The sequence below is a fragment of the Nycticebus coucang genome, chromosome 2 (genome assembly GCF_027406575.1).
Source record: "Nycticebus coucang isolate mNycCou1 chromosome 2, mNycCou1.pri, whole genome shotgun sequence".
NCBI lineage: Eukaryota > Metazoa > Chordata > Mammalia > Primates > Lorisidae > Nycticebus > Nycticebus coucang.
The window spans coordinates 2,734,121-2,761,647 of record NC_069781.1 but is presented as its reverse complement, the minus strand read 5'-3'; the positions used below and the strand labels follow the sequence as shown (position 1 = coordinate 2,761,647).

Below are 27,527 nucleotides of genomic sequence, written 5' to 3'. Positions count from 1 at the left end.
GCGCGTCCTGCGCCCGGGACTGGGCTGGAGCCGCGCGCCCGCTCGCAGGAGCCAGGCGAGGCGTCAGGAGCGGCGGCCGCAGAGCAGAGCTGGCAAAGGCTCCCGCCTGGGCACGCAGTCGCCTCCCCGGGGGTCTCCGGGGGCCTCTCGGTGCCCGCCTCGCCCTCCTGGCCCCAGCAGGCGCCACAGACCTGGCCTCGGCATAAGCGGCTGCTACTAGCTGCGTGCGCCCTGCCCAGGACGGACGCCCGGACGCCCGCCCCGTCACGTGCGCCCAAGTCCGCCGCCGGCCAGGACAGCACCGTTCCTATGGTTCAAGGTAAAGGCTAAGCGGGCGCGCGGGTCATGGGGTGTGGGGGCGGACCACGCAGACTGGGCTGTCCTGGCCCCGTACCCACCTCGACCGGAGCACTCACTGCAGCCTACCCCGGCCGCCTTGCTCCTACGCAGCTGCCCGTGGTGTCAACCATCCCACCACGGGCAAAGTGCACCCCTGTGGTGGAGGCTGAGACTGAAGTGGGCAGCAAGGGTCTAAGAGAGAGGGGGCACCCACTGAAGGAAGGATTCATTTCCCTCAGAAGGGCGGCTGGGCTGGGGATACTGGGAGGAAAAGTTTCCCAGAAGAGCCCACAGGAGACCTGGCTCTGTTCTGTCCCTGCTGGGAGCTGAGACCTCTCATTTACTGAGATTTGTCTTCTGCCAGACCCTGTGCTGGGCACTTGACCCTCCAGTCGTCCCAATCAATCCACCCAACACCCATGAGAAAGGGGACATTGGCTCCACTTCACGGATGCAGAAACTGAGCCTTAGAGAAGTTTGGTCTCTTGCCCAAGGTCACACCCTAATCGGAAGAGCCAGCCTCGAGCCCACCAGCTCGTCACCACCACCCCACACCCTGCTCTATCTGTGTGAAATCTGGGTTTGAACGGCATGGGGCACCATGCTGGCGTTTGGGGGATTTCTCAGCCAGAAATGAAGAGCCTCCAGACACTAAAAACCCAAGAGAAAGAGTTTGCATCCCTTCTCTGGCCCCACTGCCTCACCCCACTCCCCAGCTCGTCTTCCCCTGGTCTGGGGCCTGCCTGGGCACAAGTGGTCCTGCCAGTGTAGCATCTGGTAGCAGCCCCAGTAGCTCTGAGACAAGAAACTTAGGAGCAAGTTCATGGACCCTTCTCCAGGGTGAGGAGAGTGTCCTGGAGACCTGAGTCCTGAGAGTGTGCCCGTGTCCCCTTGCACCTTCCTCAGGAAGCAACGCTCTGCCATCCCAGGCTCTTGGGGAGGGGGCTTCCAGGGACAGTGGGCTCTTCGGACCCCCAAATTTAGTCCTTCTGGGAAAGTGCCCATTGATGTCTTCCCACTAGAATTGAGAGCCAAAGGGAGCAAGGTGACTTGGGCTCCTACCTGAGCAGATCAGGAGCAAGTGCTCCTTCCCTGGGCTGGGGGACAGGTTGCTTTTAATTCCTCATGCACTGACTACAAGCCTTCTTAATAGCTTAGGTGCTGGTAGCTCATGAAAAAATCCCTTTTACCTCGAGGCAGGGGGCTCAGGAAATGTGGGGCTTTTCTTATTCGCTCATGCCTTTGACAGCGGGCTTGTTGAGCAACTGGGTGATGCTGAGAAAAAGTCAGACCCTGGATCCTGCTGAGTTTCTGTTGGTCTGGCTAGCCTGGACTCCCTTGGAAAGCTTAGAAATGTCCTCCGGGAAGGGTCCAGGGTCTGGGAAGAACCCACAGGCTCGCTCAGCCTCAGCACCCCAGATCACAGAGATGGTGGTGGAAGCCCCAGGGAGCACCAGCTGGTCTCTGGGGTGTGCCAGCTCTGTTTAGAACACTGGCACACAAAGTGTCGCAGCCTGCCTACCCCTGCCTCTCTGGCAGATGGGGGGGTATAGAGCCCTCCCAGCATCTTAGGCTTGAGCCCCCAGGCACACATAGGTTATGCCAACACAGCAGTGAACATTTGGGGGAAAGGTGGGCACAGGTGGAGAGGTCAAGACTTACCTGCCCAGTTCTTTCCACTTTTCTGGGTGACCTTGAACAAGTTCCTTTCCTTCTCTAGACCTGTCTCCCTTCTATAAAATGATCAGGTGACTCTTTGCATTCTGTTCCTCTAAACCCTAAGGGAGTGGGGAGGCTAGGAGGAGTGCCATCCTTCCCTTTCTGCCCCGGGGTGCTGAGTGGCTTTGAAATCTCAGGGCTGACCTGAGTCCAAGCCCCCAATCCCTGCCGAGCCTATTCCTCACTCATGCAATCACCCCAGTTTTGCACATTTGAGGGCCAGCTCTAAATCCCTGGTTCTTGGTGCTGGTTCTAGGCAAGGCTTCTCAGCACAGGGACCCACTCCTGCAGGGAGACCTCTGGCTCCTGCCACATGGGCCCTCCCTACAGCACCCATGGGGAGAGATTTGTTACATCTCAGTCAATTACATCTGACTCTGGCCTGCCAGGGCAGGAGGGAAGCAGAGTGGCAGCCGTCCTGTCCTCTACTCAGCCCCAGCTCCACTGCCCCTACCCTCTCCAAAGTCATAGGTCCTGATCTGTGTGTCAGTAAAACAGCAATTTGTGTGGTGGGGACGATGGATGCCAAGCTCGGACCTTGGGCACATCAGCTGGAACCCTCATCTGCAGAGACAGGGTGCTCCTGCCTACCTTGCCTGGACCTGAGGCTATGGGGCATCCAGCTTGGTCTCAGGGCCCACCCCTCTGAGGCCCCCATCCAGTAGGGCTGGGGCTTCTCAGCTCAGCTTTGCCGCTGCTCCTGGTGCTGACTTTCCTTGCAGTGTGCCTCAACCCCCTTTGGATTTGCTCCAGTGGGGATTTGACAAATCCTGTCTTCAGCCTCTACCAGCTCCCTCCTTCCACCCTTGAGGCTCCTGTCCATAGGGTGCATGGGCATCTCTTTCTAAAGCTCTTTGTTCCCTCTGGAATCAGGGGTGCCCTGAACCGGCTCCAGCTGTTGAATCTCCCCCCAGGCCTTGGCCCAACCTCCCTTGCAGGGGCCATGCAAGGTGTGAGGACAGACTAGTCCTGTTACCCTGAGGGGAGAGGTGGGCTGGAAAGAACATGGCAAATAAGGTGGGCTTTAACTCCTGGCTCTGCTGCTTTTCGGCTGTGGGCTCCTGGGCTTTGAAATGGGGACCGTGCCCCTTCCCTGGGGCCTCAGAGGGAGGGGTGGGTCAGATCAGTCCAGGCTTGTAAGCCCTGCTTGGCAGGTGGGCTTCGCCCAGAGATCCCACAGGCTGTGGGTGCCTGGGAGGGACATGGTCAGATCTGGCCTGTACACAGTGTTCTTGGGCTGTGACACAGGATGACGTGGGGCAGGGGGGCAGCTGCAGGCAGGGCAATGGTAAGAGGAGGGCAGACACCAGGCACACAGGGGCAAGGTGGGTGCTGAGTTGCCAGGAGGCAGACCAGGACTGAGCAAATACCTCTTCTGAGAGTGTCATGTTCCTCTAAGCTGAGCTCTGGTAGACGCCAGCCTTGGTCAGAGACAAGGCTGGGGACGGCCCGGATGGCCACTCAGGCATGCTCAGGAGGAGTCTCTTCAGCAGCAACCTAGTGCAGACCATCTGTCCTTCTGTGCTCTGGGTGCGCCTCACCCTGTGTGGAGGCCATCTGTGGCAGTGGGCCCTGGCCAGGCCGGCTTTCTTGGGTGGCAGAGTTGGGAGACAGCTGGACCAGCGGGGAGCCCAGGTAGGGGCCAGTGGGGAACTGGGCAGTGGCCCTGGAACAAACTAGGCTGCCGGGGCTGCCACCTTGTCAATGGGCCCTCCCTACAGCACCCATGGGGAGAGATTTGTTACATCTCAGTCAATTACATCTGACTCTGGCCTGCCAGGGTCATTCCCTGGCTCCTCTGGCCCAGTGGAGAAGAGCACAGCCCTCGGGGCTGGCTGGAGCCACGTTATGCCAAAGCTGTGTGTTCCTAGTGAAGTTCCACAGCCTCTCTGGGCCCCAGGTTCTTCATTTATAAAATGGCAACAATTACATCCACCCTGTAGGATATGCCACCTGACTGGGAGAAGGGTCCACCTCGGAGAGCCCCAGACAGCATTTCCTTCCTGGCTCAGCCATGGTGGCCTTGGGGCAGGTGGGCAAGCAGGCATACCCCTCACATGGGGCAGCCGTGGCTCCCAGCCCACAGTGTTCATCAGGGGCAGAGCTGTGGCCTCCTGCATCTTGGCTCTTCTGCCTGGCGATGGTTTCTGTGTGTAGCAGCGGTGGTGAAGCTGACCCCTCGGGGTACTGCCAGGCTGGCCCTGGGTGAGGACTGGGCCCGGGGGGCAGGTCCCACATCCCTGGAGAATAGATCTTCCTTTTTTATTACCATTGTTTGCACTGCTCTGTTTAATTGTGCAAATCTTATAAACATGAGTCCTGAACAGTGCCATTTCAGATGTGGTCTGAGGAAAAGCAGCATCTGCAGCCCTGGGAACTCGTGAGAAAGGCGGGTCCTGAGGCCCCAAGACGCAGAGGTGTGAGATGTGCCGTCCACCACAGTAGCAGAACAGCAGCATCCGCACAGAGTTGTTGTAGGAAACTTTGTCTCATTCATGCCACTTATGTGATTATCAAAGGGTTTTTTAGTAAAAGAAATACATGCTTGCTGTAGAAAAAAACCTCAAGCAATGCAGCTTTTGTTTGCTGTTTGGTTTGTCGCAGAGGAAAAGCCTGTGACTCCTGGCTGTGGCCCACCCCCACTCTGTGGGTAATTTGTGTGTGAGCCACGGAGGCTACCACCCAGGGGCCAGGGACCAGTCTGTGCATGCTCCTTCCTGACCTTTGACTTAACAGATCTTGACTGTGTTTGCATGTCAACAGCCCAGTCCCTCATGTATTTACCCAGACCCTGTTAGAGCACAATACTCAAGTTAGGTCAGCTGCAGGCTCCCTGCCCTCTCATTGGCTTCTGCCCCTCAAAACCGATTGAGGCCAGTTTTCCCTTGTACTGACCCCGGCTCCCCTCCCCCCACCTCCCTGCCAGCCCGATAGCCCCCTCCCCTGCCCCGCACTCACTGAGGGGATTTCTTTGCCTCTGCACCCCAGCTCTGCCTGTAGCCTAGTCCCCAGCTCCCCAGACACTCTGTGGTTCCTGCCAACATGTCCCCATGGCATTTGCTCATTCTCCCTCCTGGAGCACTGAAGCAGGAAAGGAGAATGTTGCAGCTGGGGAGCCCTGGCACGGAAAAGGGGGGAAGGGAAGGGGCGGCTTAGGGCAGCAGGGACTCACCTCACATTTGAGGGGGGCCACACCTTTGTGTTTGAAATGTCCTGTTCAGATGTGTTTCCCAGATTGCTCCAGCGTGAGTTGGCAAACCCAGTCTCGCTTGATGCTAGGGGACTTCCCTAAGGCTAATTAAAGACATTTGTTTCTCCAACATGGAGCCACCCTCCCCCTTGGAGGGCACTTCTCACAGGGCCTAGCCCAGCCTACCCGGCTTAAGAAGGATCTGCACCCAGAACCAGAAGCCTCATTTCAGGTCCTCTCAAAACACCCCAGAACCAGCAACTGTGTTGAGGGGGCTGATTCAGAACATAATGATTGAATTCTGGTTTGAAGGGAGATAGTGAAAAGAAGAGTCTTCTATTTCGCTGCAAAAAGAGCAGCTCCTGAGTGCAACTGTCAGCTGTGAGTGCTGGTATTTACCTGTGTTAGGTTGTTTGATTACACATGATTATGCAGGGGCTACTGACTCTGTGAGAACCCATTTGCGGAATTAAAAATATAGTGAACTCACCACATGAGGAATCCCTCTAATTACTAAACAGATCTCTGTTTCAAAAAAGAAAAATGTTTTACCAGAATGTCTTGAGAAATCACGTTTGTGGGCTCGGTGCCTGTAGCTCAGCGCCTAGGGCGCTAGCCACATACACCGGAGCTGGCAGGTTCGAATCCAGCCCAGGCCTGCCAAACAACAATGACAACTACAACCAAAAAATAGCCGGGTGTTGTGATGGGTGCTTGTAGTCCTACCTACTCGGGAGGCTGAGGCAAGAGAATTGCTTAAGCCCAAGAGTTTGAGGTTGCTGTGAGCTGTGACACCACAGCATTCTACCAAGGGCGACAGCTTGAGACTCTGTCTCTAAAAAATAAAAAATAAATCACGTTTGTGGCCATTTTTATCACTGCTGGACTGGGCCTTGTCGCTGCTGGCCCTGTTCTGGGAAGCCTGTAGGACCCGACAGCTCCGCCGCAGCCAGGCCTTGGGCTCTTCCGGCTGGTGAGCGTAGGCAGTTGCTAGCCCTCTCTGTGCCCTAGATTCCTGGTCTGCAAATCGGGCCTGGTTCTTCCCCCTGCAGGGTGGTGACGAAACTTCGTCATCACCCATGGATGATCCCAGATGTGCAGTGGGTGCGTGACAAGTGGAACGTGATGCTGAATTCTGGGCTCTCTGGGGATGGATGGGGGTGGGGCTGTGGCTCCCTGCAGCATGTGGGGCTCATGCCCTGCTTAAAACCCACCCCAGCTAAGGATGGCTCCCAGACCCCGGCCCATGGAGCCCACACTGGACACCTAGGCCTCTCTGCTTGCCCTCCCCTGCAGGGCCCTGTTAGCCCACTGCCCCTCTCTGAAACACCCTGAGACCCTTCCTCCCTGAGCATCCTCCCTCCTCCCCCCCTCTCTACCAGAAAGACATCCCAGCAAGTGCTGGGTTTCGGCTTTAGTCCCTGACCGCATCCCTCTCCTGCAGATCCAGCCCCGTGGCACCACCGGGATGTCAGCACCCACTGACCCATTGAGCCCGGTGCCTGGCACAGTGCCTGGCGCAGGAGGAGGGTGCTGTAGACATCAGATGGCTGGATGTTCCGTGTGATTTCTGGGGCCAACCTCATCTGAGCGTCTGCCCCGGGGATGACGTCTTGTTTCCATCAGGGTCTTTCTGCCCTCACAACATTCTAAACCAGCAAAACCTCCTCCACAAGGAGGGGGCTCGCAGTGGAAGGAAGCCATTGTGCAGGGGCAGGCGGGCCAGCAGGGTCTTCTGCACATGGCACCTCTCACTTTCCTGCCTCGGGGATTTTAATAATTAGGAGGAAATTCCAGAGCTGACCACTCTTGACCAGGACTGGCACTGCCCTTCACATCAGCAGCAGCCAGCAGCTTTCTAAAACTCCTCTAATCCGCAAGATGGACCCTTGCAGCAACACACCTACATTCACTTTAAAATGGCTGCACCCAATTTTTTAAGAAGGAAAATTGATGTGAACCACCAGCGGGACCCACAATAGCTGGACGAGGGTGCTGTGTCAGCTCCACGGGCACCAGCCTCCCAAGAGAGCTCCCAGACTGGGACAGGGACCAGTGAGCCTTGGCAGCCCTGTGGCCAGTGCAGGACCAGTGGGCAGACACAGTTCCATAAATTCCCCTGAGATGAAAGCTAAGTGGAGGGTGAACAAGAGGTGGAGACCGGACGAGGTCCTGGGGGCCCACTGGGCTCTCTTCCTCCCACAGGCCAGAAGGACCCTCCTGGAGGTCCTCATGGCTCGCACTTGGGAGAAAACTTGGGGTGACCCCAAGAAGGAGCAGAATGTCTGGAGTTCAGCTAGGAGCAAGGGCAGTGCAGCCCCCTTCTCTCCCAAGGGAGGAGGAGAGCCAGGCCAGATGAAGCACATTTGAATGGGGGGTTGTTACTGTTTGTTGAGCAGGTGCTTAGACCGGGGATCTTTTGAAGTGCCTTCCAGGGAGTCTCAGATTCTGAGCATCCTTGTTCACATGTTCTGATTTTCTAATACTCTAAGTGGCTCTAAGATTCTGAGAGTCCATGATTCCAAAGGCTTAGGCGACCTCCCCTCCAGCCCTGAGCTCTGAGCCTCTGCCCTGACCCTTCCCCCCTGCAGGCCCACCCCGCCCCACCAGCTGCAGCCCCTGCCCACAGCCCAGGGTGCAAGCTGGGGGCTGTTCATGAGCTGCAGGGGCCTCAGACAAAGACCCAGATGCAGAGTCCAGTTGGGGCTGCCTGTGAGTGTCCACTGCACTTAAAATGGGGGCAAAGGAGGGAGACAGGGGCACTATGGCACACACCCTGCCCTGGCCGCCAGGTGGCCAGCAGGGCCTTTAGGGTGAGCCAGGATGCTGTACTCTTGACTTTGCTTCTCCACTTTATTCAGGGACAGGGCTGTGCACTCACGCACACGCTGAGACGTGCCACACACTGAGATGTGTACACACTGACAGGTGTGCACACACATGCTGAGACGTGCACACACTGACAGGTATGCACACACATGCTGAGACGTGCACACTGACAGGTGTGCACACACATGCTGAGACCTGCACACACACTAACACACACACTGAGACATGCACACACATGCTGAGACGTGTACACACTGACAGGTGTGCACACACACGCTGAGACATGCACACACTGACAGGTGCGCACACACACATGCTGAGACCTGCACACACACTGACACACACACTGAGACATGCACACACACATGCTGAGACGTGTACACACTGACAGGTGTGCACACACACCCTGAGATGTGCACACACTGACAGGTGTGCACACACACGCTGAGATCTGCACACACTGACAGGTGTGCACACACACACGCTGAGACGTGCACACACACTGAGACATGCACACACACACGCTGAGACATGTACACACTGACAGGTGTGCACACACACGCTGAGACGTGCACACACTGACAGGTGTGCACACACACATGCTGAGACATGCACACACACGCTGAGACATGTACACACTGGCAGGTGTGCACGCACACACACTGACAGGTGTGCACACACACGCTGAGACGTGCACACAGTGACAGGTGTGCACACACATGCTGAGACGTGCACACACTGACAGGTGCGCAGACACATATGCTGAGACCTGCACACACACTAACACACACACTGAGACATGCACACACACATGCTGAGACGTGTACACACTGACAGGTGTGCACACACACCCTGAGATGTACACACACTGACAGGTGTGCACACACACACGCTGAGACCTGCACACACTGACAGGTGTGCACACACACACTGAGACCTACACATGCTGAGACGTGCACACACACTAACACACACACTGAGACATGCATACAGACACGTTGACACGCTCAGATGCACTGACACAAAGATGCACGCAGACACACAGGACCTGATGGCCATCAGGGCTGAATGGGTCCTGTGTCCCAGCCTCCCTGTGTACACAGTGCAGGGCCTGTGTGCTGAGTGGGGCGCCCGGGGAGCCTGCGAGGGCAGGAGAGTGTCCCCAAAGTTACGTCTGAAGGGAATTGTGAGTAAGAGCCCACAGTGGCCATGTGTGGGTTGATGGCGGTTCCAGGTAGGCGGAACAGCACGTGCAAAGGCAACGAGGCAGGGGTGAGCTCCTCACAGGAGAGGCATTAAAAGGCAGGGCCAGAGGAGGGTGAGGGGCAAAGCTGAGGGAATGAGGCTTGGGCCAGGTGGAGACCATGGCCGAGACGTGCAGACAGAGGAGTCCAGGACCATTCCCAGGGAGTGAGAGGGAAAGGGTCCCAGGGATGGCATGGCCCAGATCCACAGGGCCAGCTGATGCTGCCCCTCTGTCTGCCCTGGGCTTACTCCCTGTCTGTGCCGCACAGTTCAGGCTTCCATTTTACCTGTCTGCTGTTTGCTGGTCACTCGTTCCTGTCCCAGAAGCCACCTGTGAAGTAAGGTAGGGACCACAGTCTCACTGAGTGTCAGGGCTGCTCTCTCCAGGGAAATCCTTCACCCAAAGAAAACGCCACTGAAACTGCGGAGTGCTGAGGAAGACAGACAGGATTCTAATTAGCCACTGACATCGCAGTGCTGGGGACAAGCGGCCCCTCCTCCCTCCAGCCCAGCAGCAGGTGCTGGTGCCTGGAAAGAGATTATGCTAGGTCAAGGGGGGCCACCTCCTCACCTCAGCACATGCAGCCTGTAGCTGTAGCCATGGAAACTGGCTGTAACCTTGTGAATAGCTAAAATACATATTTTATTCAGTTTATTTTAAAAAATACCTTACATGGGTGTCTCTTTTGTTTTCACACCCCTGTGGTAGAGGGTTTGGCTGGCATACGAGGCACAAGGTTGCCGTGTGCCCCAGCCCCAATGCCTCATCCTACACCATGCTTACTCTGAAGGGCCCAGGTCCAAGGGGGTGGGGTCCCCGGGGGAAAAGCCCTTGCAGAGCTGCTGTCCCCTCAACCCAGGCCCAAGATAAGCCACAGTTCATCCAGTGCCCTATGAACAGAGTTTCTCCCACTGGAATCCTGGAAGGGGCCACAGAGCTGGATTTCATGAAGCCTGAGGGGCCCCGCAGTGGGCCTGAGACTGTGCACTCGGATGATGTCACCGTGCTCAAGTTGGGCCACTGGGAACCCAAACCCAGTGAGAAAGTAAGAGTCCACCAGTAACAGACCAAACTGTGTAGGATGGGAAGGTGCTGAGCTGGGGACCCTCCAGGACTAGGCTACCAGGGAGAAAAGGAGGGTGTTCCTCTTTATTTCCCCTTCATCGGGGGAAGTCTTAGGGGGGTTTCCAGACGGCAAACTCCACGTTGATGGCATCTCTTTTTTCTTAGTATTGGAAAGATGTTGTTCCACTGTCTCCTGGCTTTCATTGTCCCCAACCCACAGTCAGCTGTCATTCTTATCTTTGCTCCTCTGTAGGTCACGCACCCCATTTCTGTGATTTAGATTTTGTCTTTATCACTGGTTTAAGAAATTTGGTTATAATGTCCCTTGATGTTGTTTTCTTCACGATTCTTATATTAAATATTTGTAATTTGCTGAGATATTTGTATCTCTGGGTTTATAATGATCATTTAAGCAATTTGGTTATAGTGTCCTTTGATGTTATTTTCGTCATGATTCTTATATTAAATATTTGTGGTTTGCTGAGATATGTGTATCTCTGGGTTTATAATTATAATCCAACTTGGAAATTCTTCTGCAATATTTCTTTGAATCGTTGTTTAGCTGCCATTTTTGGAGATTCCGTTACAGATACCACTTGGTTTTCCCACATCTCACTGAAGCTGTTTGTTCCGGTTGTTTTCTCCTCTGTGTGTTCCCTATCACAGGGGTGCTTTCTATCACTCACTGTTTGTTCACAAATCCTTTCTTTGGCAATATTTCATCTAATGGTAGGTCAGATCAATGAACTTTTTATCTTGGACATTGTCATATTTTCATCTCTCAAAGTTTGGTTTGGTTCCTTTTAATATCTTCCATGACTTTCCTTAATAGGCTCAATTTTTCCTGTAGTATTTTGAATGTGTGGGCTAGAGTTGATAACTATATTATACCCGTGTCTCCTAATTCTGTCATCTGGGCCATCTGGGGGCTACCTCCAGTTGACTGATTTTTCTCTGCATTGTGGATCGTATTTTTCTGCCCCTTTCCATGCCAGGTAATTTTTTATTGAATGCCAGACATTGTGCCTTTTGCCTTTTTGGGTGCTGGGCATTTTTGTATTCTAGTACATACTTGTGCGTTTTGTTCTAGGCAGCAGTTAAGTTATGAAACAGTTTGATCCTTTCAGGTCTTGCTTTTTTTTTCCTCAGGCAAGACTAGAGCAGATTTTAGTCAAAACCCTCCTGAGTACCCAGTGCTTTGTGAGTGGTGGAGTTTTCCTGTCTGGGGCGGGGGGGACAGGAGCTGTATCTGGACCTGCGTGAGCTGCAGATGTTGCTCCCTAGAATCCCTGCCTGGCCCTTCTCTGGCCTTAAGTAGTTTTGCTTACACACAAATCAGTACTCAGCTCACTGTGCAAGGGGACCTTCTTTAAGGCTCTGTGGTTCTCTGTCTGTGTAGCTCTCTCCTCTCCAGTGACCTCTAACTGTGCTGACCTCCTTGGCCTCTCAGTTCTCTCCTTAACTCGGATTTCCAGCACCACAGCCTGGAAATTCCCACCAGGTGGGGAGCTAGGCCTATCATAGTCCCCTTTGTTTCTTTCCCATTTCTTGAGATTCATTGTCCCTTGTCACATGGTTTCTAATGCTCTGAGGGATGTTGTTCCAGAGTCCTTTGTGCTGGACATCGAGCTGTTCCAGCAGGAGGGTAGGCCTGGTCCCTGGTACTCCATCTTAGCCAGCACTCTATTTAGCTGATACTGCTTCTCATGACAAGGGTCAGTCCTCTTGATTATAAGGTCAGTCCTAGTCTCACTTCCATTTTGTCAAATTCAGGCCCAGAGGAGTCAAGAAACTCACCCACAGTGTTGGGAGCCTGGATCCAGGCCCAAGCCTCCCACTGTCCTGGCTCCCAGATGGAGCAGGGCATACTTGATGACCCTCCATTCACAGGCACCAGGGCCAGAAGCCTCAGTCCCCTAGACTTCCTCACTGTCCCCATCCAGCCACTGCAAACCTTGTCAATACTTCTCCCATCAAGCCACCCAGCCCCTCTCACCTGATGACCACAACAACCTTGGAAAGCTCCCTTCTCACCCACCTCACACCTGTTTCCCACACAGTAGCCACAGAGATGTTTTCAAAATGCAGAATGGATCCAGGTTCTGTCCTGGCCAAGCACTCTCAGCACCTTCCCTGGATTCATTCATTCCTCATAGACTGAGAGTTACCAGGTGCCTACTGTGGGCTGTGACACCATTCCAGGTACCAGAACAAAACATACCAAGTCTGACGCCTCCCTTCAGCAGCACAGATTCCAGAGGGAAGAGACTGGCAATAATGAATGTGTAACACAGAAGTGGAAAGGGCTGGAAGTATAAACTGGCAGGCTCAGGAGTATAGACCAGTGAGGGGCAGGGGGCCATTTCAGTAGACGGTCTGGAAAGTGTGAAGCCAAGGAGATGCCCGTGGGGGGCAGATAGGGGAAAGGCCTGCACCCTGGGCCCTTGACACTCAGAGGTCAGGTGAGGAGGAGCCAGCCAAGGACGGAGGAGGGGTAGAGGAGGGAGTGGTGTCCTGAAGGCCCTTCGTCCTCAAGTGTGGCCTGAGGACATGGGCACTAGCAGCTCAAGGCACTTGTTAGAAATGTGCAGCCCCACTTCTGGCAGCTTGATGTGTGGGGACACGTAAAGAAGAATGAAAGGAACATGGCGCTCTCACAGAGGGGAGATAAGGACGGGGCGCCATGAAGGCTGGGTCAGGCACCCACTCCCTACTGCCCCTGATCTCAGCTAGCCTCTCCCTGTACGTCATGCCCCCCTCTCGCTCTTACATACCACGCAGACTGAGCTGCTCTGAATCCTTGACCTCGCCTTGCTCTGCCTGCCACTGGGCCTTTGCATATGCCATGTCCTTCAGCAGTGCTGTTTGCTATAGTCCTCCCCTTATCCTCAGGGCCGCCTCTCCTGCCCTGGCCATTAACACTCTCCGTTTTCCCTCCTTACACCCCCTGATATCACTGTACACGTACATGTCCCCCAGTAACACTGAAAACTCCAGGAAGGCAGGGACCCAGCGCCAGGCCCAGATAAACTAAGAGCTCAGTGAATATTCACTGCTGGATTACAAATTCCAACCATGTGGTGTGGACAGTGCCAGATCCCAGAAGAGGGAGCCATCTCCAGAGGCTGGGGTCAGGAAAGACTTGTTCAAGGAGCATGCACGGGGATGGCCAGAAATCTCAACCTGCAGCATGGGGGACAGTTTGAGGCCTGGGGAATGGGACTAGCAAAGGCCAGAGGCAAGAAAACTGAAGTGTGTGGTTGGGAGGCTGGAGGAGCAGCCTCTTACCCAGACATGTCCGAGGAACATTGAGGGGGCAGAGGAGCAAAAGTGGGGTGTTGGGACCTAGACTGGGAGAGTTAGGTGTGCTCCAGAGAGAGCCCATGGTGGATTGATGGGGACCCTCAGGGAGAACCACAGGACTGTTGTGGGAAACATGTGCCGACATGGGTGGGAACACGGGCTGCAGCACCGTGGCACAGGCGAGCTCGTGTGGTGATAAGGATAATGAAAATCACACCTGAGATGCCCCCAGCCTTGCAAATGCTACAGTGCTGGAGCCTCTCCCCACAGGCCACCCTGTGTCACCTCCCCTCACTTAGCACCCTGCACGGAGAGCAGGGGGAACTCATGGCCCAGACTCATGTGGGGAAATACCAAAGAGATGTCAGTGAGGCACTATCAAGGCCACCAGTGCCACCAGACTGTGGACAGCATGTAAGATCTGGGCAGGGACATGTGTCCAGTCTGCCAACAGCCCTGCTTCCTCAGGCCAGGACGCAGCAGGTAGCTGTCCCTCCACAGCATGACCCGTAGCCTTCCCTCTGTGTACGCAATGGAAGGAGGGAGGCAGAAGGGAGGAGCTGGACGGAGCCACAGTTGTCCTATTTCATGGTCGAGCTGAGGCTTACCGCACCCTGATGCTGGTGGGAGAGTCTTCCTGACTACCAGGCAGGTACAGACTGGCATCGGGATGTCCGGGGCTGGGAGGGACAGGTGTCTCCAACAGGCCTTAGCACAGACTGCCTGGAGCAGGAGGTGGGAGGTGGGAGGCAGGGGCGCCACAGATGTGGACGATGGTCTCAAGGCAGTGGAGGGTAGCCAGGGCTGGGGCGGCTGGTCCTGGACTCTGGAGCTACTCGGCCACTTGAGTGTCATCCATATACTCATCCAAGGCTCTGAAGCCACCAGTCTGCCCAGCTGGCTGGATGGGCACTAGTGGCTACTGGATACAGCCCAGGTCTTACTCTTACCTGCCCGGGAGTGGGCCAATCTGTGGCTCGGGTTGATAGGGCTGAAGTTTCCCAGACAGCAGAGGTGGGGCACATCCTCACCTCTCCCCGTCCTGAGTGCTCAGCTCCCAGGGGCTATGCCTAAACCAGGCCTAGGGTGTGGGTCAGGGAGGTGTGCCTCACACTCAGCACCTCCCCTAGGGGTGAGGCCATCTTCAGAGGAGCCACTGCTAGGCCAGACTCACTTTGGGGGCTCCTCAGTGCGGCCCCCACACCAGGAGGTGCACTCTTAGCCCATCTGGGCTTCAGAGTCGAGGGGAGCGGCCTCTATGGGGCCCAGGGAAGACTAGACAGAATCCCAGAGGGACTCACACCAGCTGTGGAGTTGGCCACAGAGTCCCCAGCAAGGAGACACACAAGCGGGGGGCAGGAGAACTATGGGTGTTGTCTCAGCTGCTGCAGGTGGGCAGCACTCTGAGCTTAGGGTGGTGTCTCTCCTTGTCCTGAGTGAACAGAGGCCCCTGTGGTGGGACCAGGGTGATGGGGCAGGAGGCAGGGCCAGGTGCCAAGACGCAGCAGACAACAGCCTCACAAGGCCCTGGGCAGCGGCTGTGATAGTGAACACAGAATGGAGGGGGCTGTCACAGCAGGGCCTGCCAGGCAATTGAAAGGGGCCTTGGAAGACAGACCACGATGCCGGGAGCTGGGCCCTGCCCTTCCTGGAGTCTGTGTGCCACATGTGAGAGGCAGGCATTTCTCTCAGGACCCTGGGTGACTCCTTTCTGAAAGGTAGCGGCAGCGTCCAAGGTTCACTGACCTGGTGCCAAGGGACTGGTGTTCCAACCGAGAATGCCCTACCTCAGCTCCTCAGCACCCAGGGGCCCTACAGAGGCCTCGGTTAGGCCTGAGGTGCCTTCAGCTCTCACCACCTCTGCTGGTGCCCCAGGGAGAGGGATCCGGCCTCCCCTCCAAGTGGTTCCTTCTCTCTCCCACTCCAAAGCCTGGGTGGGGTGGGGGTTGTTGTCCAAGTGGGAAACCAACCGAACTCAAGCCATCAGGGATGGTACTCTGAGCAAGACTGTCCCCAGGCACAGGGGTGGCACTCAGGGCTGACGGAGTCTGGGAGAGTGGGCAGGCCCAGCCAGTCTTCCAAGAGGCCACGGGGAGATGCAGCCACGTGCAGGGAGCTCCTGGGCCCTTGTTGTCTGGGTTGTTACCAAGTGTAGTGTGTCCCCTATGCTGCTAGACTGCGCACTCGGGACGGCAGGGTCCTGCCTAGCTCTGCCTAGCTTCTGTCATCTCGCTCGCCCAAGGCATGCAGTACACTCAAGGCACAGATGTGTGAGTGAGCACAGGAATGTGTGGTGTGGACAGTGGGCCTGGGTCAGGTTCTGCAGGGCAAGTGGGCATGGATGCCCTGGTGGGACCACAGCAGACGTGGCTCGGGCGCAGAAGGGCTGCAGGGCCCTCAGTGAACCTGGCTCATCACTGACATCCTGTCTCCCTCAGCCAGGGCCGTCAGCCCAGAGGCCCCCACACTTGTTACCCAATGCTTCTTCTCACTCAGAACAGGCCCCTGCTCTCTAGGCATCCACCCTCACTCCTTCGATCCCCGAGCACCAGAGTGTCCCTGCTGAGTGTCCCTGAACCTGTTTGCACCTTCCCATGAGGCTCAGTGTCCCCAAGGGCTTCTCTGAGCAACCAAAGGTGCTGTCCAATTCGAGGTGCTGAGCCACTTTGGTGGGCAGAGGCCTGGAATTGGGTCCTGGCTTTGCTGCCTCCGGCTCTGTGCCTCAGTTTCCACGTCTTTGCCTGAGGATGTGCCCAGCGCCCGTCCAGGACATAAGCATAGCATTCACTGAAGCAGGACGCCGGCCCCAGGACGGTCTGGGGGCGACGTCCCGCCTCCAGGCCTGAACAGGGACTGGGCACGCGCTCAGTTCTTGGAAGAGGAAGTTAGGGGAAAAGCTTAATCCAGCGACGAAAGGGCTTTAAGCCGACTCCTGCACGTTGTTTACACGGATGGGGCAAAAGCCAGGACGCCGTCACCAGCTGACCCACCCGCCCTGGGGGCACCCTTCCCCTGACGGCGCGCGCAGCCCCACTGTGTGCTGGCGCGGCACTGACCCCTGGTGGCCGGAGGACTGCGGCGACACGGAAACGCGGTAGTCGCCTTCCTGGGACTTGCCCTGTGGCTTACCCGTGTCCCTCTTGTCTGAGGCAAGCGGGATGGGGGGGACAAGATGTCAGCTTCAGGGGAGCACAGCACCCCCAGCCTCACCTCCTGACCTCCCCTGGGTTTCTCGCCCAGGCTGCCCTGAGGTCTGAGGGAGCTTTAGAGAGGGCCATGCGGCCCTGGCGCAGCAGCAGTGGCACTCAGTACAGGACAGTGCTTATCATTGCTAAGAGGCACTGGGGAGCCCCAGATGCTTGAGCGAGCATGTGTCCTCCGCAGGAACCCAGTAGGGCAACACATAAGCCAGGCGCGGGATTACCTGAGTCCCAGGGGGGTTCTGAGCATCCTGGTTGTTGAAGAGCAGATTGCTCTACTGTGTTGGGATCTGTGGTGTCGGCAGTTTAAGGGCTGGCCGGAGAGATGGGCGTGAACCAGGAGCTTTGTGGATGCACGTAAGTATTTCAGAATGTGAGGTGGTGGGACCAGGGGATCTCTGGGGGCTTCTGGGACAGTATTCTGAAGCCCGGGCCCTTCCTCCCTCCCACCCAGCCATCCCCAACCTTGGGGCTAGGAGGCAGCTCAGGATAGCTGGTCTGTGTCCAGTCCTCACTGGCAGATACTCAAGGTGACCCTGGGCCAGGCCCTTTCTCTAGGACAGTGGTTCTCAACCTTCCTAATGCCACAGCCCTTTAATACAGTTCCTGTGTGTCGCGACCCACAGGAGCACAGCACCCATCTGCACAGTGAGGGCATGGGCAGCATGCTAGATCCTTCTGAGCTCCCCCCACCCCCCAGCCAAGGATCCATCCAGTCTCCTTGGATCACATGGGCTGGCACAGCTCAGGTCTGCCCTCTTCTAGGCAAGCAGAACCCTGGCCAGAGATCCATTGCTCCGGGCCTGACCACAGCTCAAGCTGTACTGTTGCAGGGTCTCCCAGCCTTTCTGTTCCAAGGGCCTTAACACAGTGGCCTACCTGACAAAAGAGCCCCACAGCAAGACCCCCTGACAGCATGATCTGCCCAGGCACCCTATGCTCACTGTGACCAAACCCTCCCAGGGTTTGCTACATAAGCCCTGCCCAGGCAGCCCAAGGCAGCTTCAGGGCAGCCAGGGATGGAGGCCAGAAGGGGCCTATTCCTGACACCCTCTGTCCCAGCCCAAGGTTCCCGAGGTTGGTGGATAGTCGCTGCCCGGGGACTGTGCCTGGAGGTGTAGTCACCCAAGTGGAGGTACTTTCTTTCCCTGCTAGTAGGAAAGCTGAGCCCCCTGATGGGAAGCTGAGCCCCATGGAGCAGGAAGCTGAGTCCCCTACCAGTCCAACTGGGCAAACACCTGCTCCCTCCAGTTTCCTGGTAAATGCACCAAGGGTCTCTAGCCACCCACAGCCCTGGGGCTGCTCTGGCTCCTCTTTTCTGGGGCCATAGCACCCCCAGACTCCCCTTCCCAGTGCCAAGCCACATCCTTGGTGGGCCAGGCAGGACTCCAGCCTCTCTGCTCTGGCCTCGGGCAGTGGGGGCTGGCCCTGAGTGTGGCCTGTGGCTTGGATGCCATACAAGGACCAGCTTTGAGCTCCAGCACAGCTCCTGGGACAGAAGAGGGTGTCTATTGGCCGGGCTTTCTGCTTACTGAGTGGCTGGCCTCACTCTTTGGCCGTTGTTTACTCCCTAGGAGATGGTGTCCTGTCACCTCCCAGCTGAGATATGTGAAGCCCTGGCTCCCCTGAAGGCCTAGGAAGTGTGTCCATGGCTGGCCTCAGTCCCTTCTGCCACAGGGAAGGTCCTGTGTCCTGGGGGAGCCCAGGCTGAGGTGAGATCAGTGTAGTAGGCCACATGGCACAGAGTGCCCATGAAGCTGGCACATGGCTGGTCAATGCCATGATCTCTGTGCACTTTCTGGGAACCTCTCAAGGAATCCTGCCCACCAAGAGGGCTAGCTCAGGGCATCTGCCAGCCCCCACTCCACCCCGAGCCTGGCAGCACCCAGCCCTGGCCATGGGCATTTCTGACAGCTCTGCTCCCCCACCCCTGGTGCTGGCACAACTGAGCCCAAGGGCTGCTGGGGCTGAGGGTGGGGCTTGCAGGGGAGACTTTGCAGGTGCTTCACAGCCTGCTCTCCAGGCCCTGGTCCCCTCCCACCAGCCCACCCCCAGTGGGGCTCTGGGTAAAATCTCAGAGCCCAGCGCAGTGCCGCCAAGCATTTCCTCGCCTATTTATTACTGAATGCAGGAATCTGGGAGCCTGCAGAGCATGAAATTAGGACCAAATGTGGAGGAGGTCTAGACAGGAACTCTGCGGGCCACGCTCCGCTCACGATGATGGACCCTGGGGCTCCCAGGTAGCAGGAGCGCTTTGTAACCAGACAGATATGTTTGTGGAGGAAAAGGCATTTTAAGTCTCTATAAGCCCTTGACGAGACGCCGGCCTGGGTAAGAGTCTGGCTGTGAGGCAACAGGCCTGGCATCCAAGCTGGTTCTGCCCGGGCCCCAGAGCCAGCTCTCTGTCCAGCCTTGGTTTCCCTATCTGTGGCCTGGGCACTTAAATGTTTGCCAGCCCCCAGTCCTGGTGCCCGTGGGTTTGGAAGTCACTGAGCTGGGTGAGCCAGAAGTCCTGGCTGCTCAGAGGGTACAGGACGTGGCGTCTTCTCGCCGCCTGCCAGGGCACTGGACGTCTTAGGTGAACGAGGCAGAGAAAGCCTTTGTTGGGCATCGCTGCATGCCCTGCACCAGGCAAGGCACCGGCCAGGCTGGGGCACAAGATAAACAGACGGTGGCAGCTCAGTCCTCGTGCATAGCCTCTGTGGCTAGTGAGGGCTGGGGTTGCAGCAAGAGGGATAGAGAAACTAGGAGAGCCTGGAATGGACTTGCAGGCCAGATGGAGGGAGGTGGGGCTTTGCCAGGGCAAAGTGGGCGTGGGGGCCCTTGGGGGGCAGGTGGAGGCTGGTGTCTGGCCCTGCAGCCAGGTGTTTCCTGCTGCCGCCCCCAGCCATTTGGTCGTCAGTGCTGTGGGAGACAACTGGAGCTTGTAAACATAGCTGGCTCTCTCGCTGCATGGGAGGCGACGTGGGGCTATGGGAGGGCAGCATCTCCCCTTCTGCCCCCCCACCTCTGGGGTGAGCATGGGGGGTGCACAGAAGGATCTGTCTCACAACCTGTCTCTGTAAAAATCCAGGTGGGAACCGGGAGCCAAAGCCGTTTATAAAGCTTTAAACCCGTTTATGGTCCCAGGGGGCAGATTAATAATTCGGCACTATTCTTGCCAAATTGCCTTGGCTGGCAGCGCTGAGGAGCTGGAGCAGGGCTGTCCTTGGGCCTGCCTGACACCTCTGTGCCTCTGAGCCTTTGTCTGTGCTGTTCCTGCACCCACAGCCCCTCTCCCCTTCTCCCAGCCCAGCCGGTTGAGACAGCTACCCTTTAAGGACTGGCTCAGGAGCTGCTTCCTCCAGGAAGCCTCCCTTGGTTTATCCCCCATCCATTACCATCATCTCCAGCCCTGAACCCCGGAGGACCCCACTGCTCTCTGAGGCACTCAGCTTAGCATCCTTAGAGCCCAAGTGTCCTGGGGCACTGGGTTAGCCCCATTTACATCAAAAGCACTCACGGAAGCCCGAATCCGAGTGTTTTCAGCCTTCCCCTTAGGACAGCGCTTCTCAACCTGTGGGTCGCAACCCACAGGAACTGTATTAAAGGCTCATGGCATTAGGAAGGTTGAGAACCACTGCCTTAGGAGCTTCCATCTTGATTCATCACTTGGCATTTTGCATTCATGACACTCAGCCGTCATTTGGGAATCTAAATCGTGTAGACCCCTCCCTGGGCTAGCTGAAAATAAAAGCCTGCGGAGCTGGGAGAAATCAGTTGGCTAAACCCAGCTGACCCATCTTACAAGTAAGAACATAGCCCAGAGAGCGGCCCCACCTGTGGTCACCAGCAAGCATTTAGCAGGATGGCCCTCACCCACTGCCCTCTTAGGCAGGACACAGGCCCCTGGGATTCATGTCACCTGCATTCAGGACCCACGAAGGAGGTCTGAAGGCTCAGAACAGCCACAGGGCATGGGCAGTTGGGAAAAGAGGCCTCTGACTGGTGTTCTCTTGTTCCTTATTAAATGGAGGGTGGCTGTGATCCCTCCAGCACTAATGTCTCGAGGTTCTTTGTGTATAGAAGTTCAGGAAGTCTTCCGGGACAAGGAAGGCATGTGCTAGGCTGTGCCCAGGGAATGTCAGGAGGGAAGGGCGTCCTAAGGGTGGGTCATGGCAAGAGGGGATGATGGAGGGTGGGGCCCCAGGGGGCCAGGCTGCTCTGGGAACTGTGTGGAGTTAACTGGACTGATGTCAGACTGTGGCTGGCAGGGTTACCAGTGGCGTGTATGTCTGTCGGCTGGGCCTGGCCCTGGGACCTGGCGCCGTCATGGGCGTTGCTCCTCTTGGGCGTGCTTGTATCTACAGAGCGAGGCTGAGACGCTCCAGCTGGACAGGCCTGGGTGTCAGAGGGTGGCTGCTGACAGCCCCAGGCACCTGGCCCGAGCCGGCACCCTTCCCATCACGCCGTGAGGCTGCCTGCCGCCAGAGAGGACCTGGGCCCAGAGGTCCCAGGACCTGGGGCGCCAGGCAGGACGAAGGACCATCTGTATCTCAGGGCCGGTGGAGAGACTTCGTGGGGAGTGTGGCCACATCCCTCAGGGCCTGAGAGAAGATTTAGACCCAGAGCACAGCCCCGAGTACAGGACAGCTGCCAACTGCAGAATCCCTGACATCCCCATGTTACAGAGACACAGAGGCACAGGGCCCGTCCAGCTAACCAGGGAAAGAGCTGGCTCTGGGCTGGCCATCAGGGGTCCCCCTTAGCTGTCCCACCACGGCCACCTCCGGTCCCCATCCTCCATGCAGTCCCGGCCCGGCATCCATGGGGAGCCCCTTGACCCAGTCGCACAGGCTTCCCCGGCTGTCAGTAGGCCCCAACTGTGCTGAATTCCATTCCTCCACTGCCACTCAGGACTCTCAGGCAAGTGCCCCCACTTCTCTCCCCCTCTCCCAAGTTCAGCGAGTTCCCTTATTGATAAAGTGGGACCCTAATTATCTGAGCTCAAAGAGCAAAAAAAAGTCAGTCTGCAGCTGCCAAGGAGGAACTGTAGCCCTCTGGCCACAGAGTAGGGACCGTGGCTGTGCTTCCCTGCACCCGCATCTTTCCTCTCTCTCTCTGTGAACCAGCTCCTTCTGGCTCTCACACATGAGGCCGAAAATGCCACTCCTGGCCACATGGTCAGGCGGCCAGCAGGGACCAACCCATGTCCCAGGTCCCAATTCCATTTCCCAGGGAGCAAGCTGGCCTGCGGCACACGTCCTCGCTGACTTGGTCAGCTGTAGATGAAGGGGCAGCAGCACATGGGACGGAAGTGGCAATAGCCTCTCAGCTCAGGGCAAGGCACAAAGCAGAGGGCCAGGGCTGGTCACACTCCAAAACCGGCACAGAAGGTGCCCCCCTAAAAGTGCTGTGTGACCCAGGGTGCCACACAGAGGAGGTGGGGGACGTGGCAGTCAGGGCATTGGCAGCAGGTCTGGCCCTGACCCTAACCCCTCTTCTTACTGGTGCTGGGGCCTGGGGGGGTTGAAGGCTTCTCTCCAGGCCTCTGTGGCTCACCTTCAAAGGTAGGTAGGGGGTCTCAGAGAGGAGGGCCTGCCTGGCAAGTGCTTGACAGGATGGCAGAGTTGACAATGGTGCCTCCCGGGCAGGCGGTGGGGCGTGTCCCTGCTGTCGTGGCTTTCAGCCATGGGTGGAGCCCATTTGCCAGAATGATGCACAGGCAGGCCTTGCCTTGATGGGGTGCTGGGGTTTGGCTTTGTCACCAGGAGTGGCCCTGCCCTCCCCAGGCTGCCCGTGTTCTTGCCGCTCCAACACTGCCCCGTGAGCCTCAGGAAGGGAATAGCGCAGGAGGCTGAACTGGCTCTCCTAGCAGCCGCCTGCTGTGCTTTGCTCCTCCTCGGTGTGGAGTGCAGTGGCCTCTGGACAAGGGGCCTGGCCCCCACATCCCTTGCTAGCCTATTCCCCACACCCAGATCCCTCTCTCCCAGTCAACCTGCACCTTCAGCATCCTGAGCAGGGCCAGACGGGCCACCCTGAGAGGCTAGGGTAGATGGGAGCTGCCAGGCAAGGTGTCCAGCAATGTGGCGACCCTGGGGCTCCTTGTCTGTCTGTGTCTGTCTCTGCCCTGACGTCTCATCAGGGTCTGTCTTGTTCTGCCTCTCCGTCTGCCTTGAGGGGGTCTGGGTTCTAGGCCCAGCCTTGCTAATGCTGCCTGGGCAGGTCTTTCCATGTCAGCACCTGTCCACACAGCCCACACCTGCCTGGCCAGGGCCCCCTGGACCTTCGACCCTCCCAGCCCTGGCTGTAGAATCTGCCTCTGATCTCCCCCACATACCTACCCAGCACCGCCTGCCCTCACCCACCCCCCACCCAGACCTTGAGTTTCCAAACAAAAACCCCATCTGTCAGTTACTCTCACACATTCCAGGAAGAGGATAAATTGGCCCAAATTCCAGCAAGTCTTTGGCAGCATTTACCAAAAACTTTAGAAATGTGCATACCACAAAGCTCTCTGTTGCACATTTCTGAATAGCAAAAAGTGGGAAACAGCACAAGTGCCCCACCCAGGGGCCTACCTGGGGGCGCTGGGGCTGACCCCCGAGTGCAGGGTGCCAGGTGGCCATGAAGAGGAACCAGCAAGTTCCACACCGGCCCTAGAGGGGTCCCCAAGTATATGTGACATCTAAGTGCAGTTCCTCGGTGCAGTGAGGGAAGATGAGAAAGTATATGGAGATGTCACTGTCTTTTAAACGGGGAAGGGAAACATATATCTGATCTAATTATGTTTTTAGAAAGAAGCAATAGAAGGGTGAACCCAGAACTAAGTAAAATTGTTACCTCTAGGGCAGAGCAGGCGAGGACAGGGGTGGAAACAAGACCCCTCTGAAATGTACCTGCTTTGAGGCTTTGGCTTTGGAATCAAATGTTTTCTACAATTAAAAAGAAGAAATAAATACATTGTTTAAATTAAAGCAAATTGGAAAAAAAAAAAAACAACAACAACAACCCTGAGCATCAAGTGGATAGAAAAACCACAGTAGGAATGACTTTGAAACAGTCTTTTTACTGAACAGCCCTTTCCTGAAGGGGTAAGAAGAAAATGACAAAAGGGACAGCCCTGTCTTTCCAGTAGACTTGTTACTGAAAATATTGGTATTGCTATTTCAAAATGTTTATATGTAATCAGACAGAGCAAATAATATTATTAGGAACAAGATTTTCACTGTAAAAGTCACATAGATACCAAATTTTAACAAGCGAAAACCTTATAATCTCTGCATGGAAATTGCCTCATTTTTTTCTCCCTAAAAACTGAGACAGTCTTTCCTAGTCACTGAAATGCCTGGAACCCAGGGGAACACTGGAGCAGTGAGCACCTTGTGCCCACGCTGTGTTCTGTGTGACCCACTTCTCGCAGAGCAAAGCTCTGTCAAGGCTGGCTGGGATGTCATGAGGATGACACGGAGGCACCGTGGTAGACATTCCTTGGGTGAACATCGGGAAGAATGTTCACGACTGTGGTGTGTTCGTGAGGTCAGGGAGGTGGAGCAGCCACGGCCTCGCAGAGCACCGGCTTCCCCCATGCCTTCTTCAACACTCTGTATTTTAGGGTGATCAGGAAGGGAATAGGGAAAGTACGTTAGGGTGTTTTTCAGAAGAACCAGAGCGTATAAATGAGGAGGAGATGATAGTGTTTGGAAAGCCACTATTGCGATCCAGCAGTGCTCAGGGCTGACGCCCAGCTCGGTGGGAGGCTGGGGGAACCCGACAGTGGAGGAGGCGGCTGAGAGAGGCTGAGCCTACTGGAGGAGCCCAACATCACAGCAAGAAGAGCAAGCCGACATCAGACCCCTGGGAGCAAGGAGAACAGTGATGAAGGAGCATGTCCAACGTCACTCAAGGAGACCCAGCAACTCCAGTGCACACAAAATTCCATCAGACAATGACCCGGTTTCTTCAGTGGACAATGTGAGGAGGGAGGGCAGGAATGAGTGGCCAGGAACTGAACTATTCCAGAGCACAGGGCTGCCTGGATCCTGATTTGGACAAACCAACCATAAAAAAGCATTTTGGATTTGACAGGAGAAAGAAAGCCACTCTGCAAGTCAGGGCTCTGTCCCTTGAGTGCTGGTCACCAGCTGGGCACAGGACCATAGCCCTGGCCATCAGCTGCACAACTTGCTACACCGTGTGGCTGGATGCTTCCCACAACACACAGCTGACAAAGCGGCCTCAGGCCTACCCCCCTTCCAAGAATTTATCCTGAAAAAGTCATTCAAGTAAGTTCTATAATTCAAGTGGCTATTAGTTATAAAGATGCTTATTAAAACACTGCTAAAAATACGTTTTAATATAAGCCATCCAGATAGCAAAAGGCGTTGGTTTTCAGTTCAGAGAGATGAGAAAGTTCTGGAGATATGCTGCTCAGCGGTGGGACTTCTCGCTCCTGAACTGTACACTGGATGGTTCACATGGTAAATGTATTGTGTATTTTACACAATTAAAAATTTAAAAGCAGGCCGGGCACAGTGGCTCACGCTGGTAATCCTAGCACTTGGGAGGCAGAGGTGGATGGATTGCCTGAGCTCAGGAGTTCGAGACAAAGCTGAGCAAAAGCGAGACCCCCCATCTCTAAAGAAATAGCCAGGTGTTGTGGTAGGCACCTGTAGACCCAGCTACCTGTGAGGCTGAATCACTTGAGCTCAAGAGTTTGAGGTTACTGTGAGCTAAAATGCCGTGGCACTCTACCAAGGGTGACAAAGTGAGTCTATCTCAAAAAAAAAAAAAAAAATTAAAAGCAACAATATTACCTATAGTGGACTACGGGTAGAAACTGGGAAGAAAATTCAATGGTAAGGCTCGGCGCCTGTAGCACAGTATGGCGCTGGCCACATGCACAGAGGCTGGCAATTTGGAACCCAGCCCGGGCCAGCCAAACAACAATGACAACTGCAACAATAAAATAGCCAGGTGTTGTGGCAGGTGCTTGTAGTCCCAGCTACCTGGGAGGCTGAGGCAAGAGAATTGCTTAAGCCCAAGAGTTTGAGGTTGCTGTGAGCTGTGATGCCACAGCACTCTACCAAGGGCGACGTTGTGAGACTGTATCTCAAAAAAAAAAAAGAAAGAAAGAAAATTCAATGGTATGGAAAAATAAGGGTAATCTTTTCCGGTGAAAATGCAGGCAGGTGGGTTATTAATCCATATATTCAACTTGGGTGTGCTTGGGTAAATTTTTTAAATGTGTGACCTTGCAAGGCCGGGCTGGAGATCCGCATCTCCCAGAGTGCACTGTGTGTAGTTCCGGGACACACTGGGGAAAGTGCTGGGGAGCGCCATGCTAGTGCACCCACCTTTATGGATGTGGAAACTGAGGCTGGGAGTGGGAAGAGGCCAGCGGGGCAGAGCAGGGCCTGGAGCTCCTATCACCCACGCACCCTGTGCATCCTAGGGCATTTTCCTGTCCCCTCAGGCTTGTCTTCTCAGTGTTCTGAAGCAGTGAGGGTGACTTGCCGTGAGGAGCGGTGGCTGTGAGGCTGTGGCCTGTGTTGCAGGCGGTTGATGGAGAAGGGGGCGGATGACAGCCGGGACGGTGGTGATCACCGGGGGCATCTTGGCGACTGTGATCCTGCTCTGCATCATCGCGGTCCTGTGCTACTGCCGGCTCCAGGTACTGCCCAGGGAGCCCCGTGGTGGCCCTGCCCAGGGAGGAGATGGGTTGGGACCCAGAAGGAGGGGAGAGAGAAGCAGGGGCAGAGGAGGCCCGTGGCAGATAGCCCTGGCGGGCTCCACACCCCCTGACCACACCACGCCAAGACAGGGGAGTCAGCCAAGAAAAAGTGCCACCCCCGGAGCACACCCAACCCACGGCTCCTGCAGAGGCCAGGCTGCATGGCCAGCGCCCATGAACCCCAGCCCTGTAGCCTCAGGCCGCCTGCCCCCTGTGCCTCAGTCTCCCCACCTGCAAAATGGAGGGGAGTGAGGGGCAGATCTCGGCAAGGCCCCGTGCTGCAGGGCAGGAGCTCTTGTCTGAGCGGCTCCTCTCCTGCCGCTGGGCTGCCAGCTGTGCTGGGTGGTGCGGTCACTGGCCCTGCACCCCCCACAGTACTACTGCTGCAAGAAGGACGGGTCGGAGGAGGACGAGGAGGAGCCGGACTTCGAGGTACACTCACACCTGCCGCCGCTGCACTCCAACCGCAACCTGGTACTGACCAACGGCCCCGCGCTCTACCCGGCCGCCTCCACCTCCTTCAGCCAGCGGTCCCCACAGGCCCGTGCCCTCTGCCGCAGCTGCTCCCAGCGAGAGCCACCCGCCTTGTTCTTGCAAGAGCCAGAGGAGGAAGAGGACGACGACGACGACGTGCTCAACGGCGGCGAGCGCGTGGTCTACAAGAGCCTCAGCCAGGAGGACGTGGGGCTGTCCCCTGGGGGCTTCGGGGGCCTGCAGGCGCTCAACCCCAACCGCCTGTCAGCCATGCGGGAGGCCTTCTCCCGGAGCCGCAGCATCAGCACCGACGTGTGACCTGCGCCCGCCATGCCCGGGCACCCTGAGACCATGGCAGGCTTCCCAGGGTGCTCCAGCCCAGCCCTGGGCCCGGACCCACATTCCTGTCCTCATGCAGGCCCAGGCTTGGGAGCCCAGGGGTGAGGCTCA

At 56.4% G+C, this 27,527-nt stretch overlaps 1 protein-coding gene across 1 annotated transcript; it reads left to right on the top strand.

The window, feature by feature from the left end:
• On the top strand, positions 1–27,408 carry FAM163B (family with sequence similarity 163 member B). Its single transcript, XM_053558407.1, has 3 exons — positions 1–319; positions 26,428–26,543; positions 26,979–27,408. Exons 2-3 carry the CDS (start codon positions 26,451–26,453, stop codon positions 27,393–27,395), a joined length of 510 nt encoding a protein of 169 aa, XP_053414382.1. The 5' UTR covers positions 1–319; positions 26,428–26,450; the 3' UTR covers positions 27,396–27,408.
• Positions 27,409–27,527: the final 119 nt, after the last annotated feature.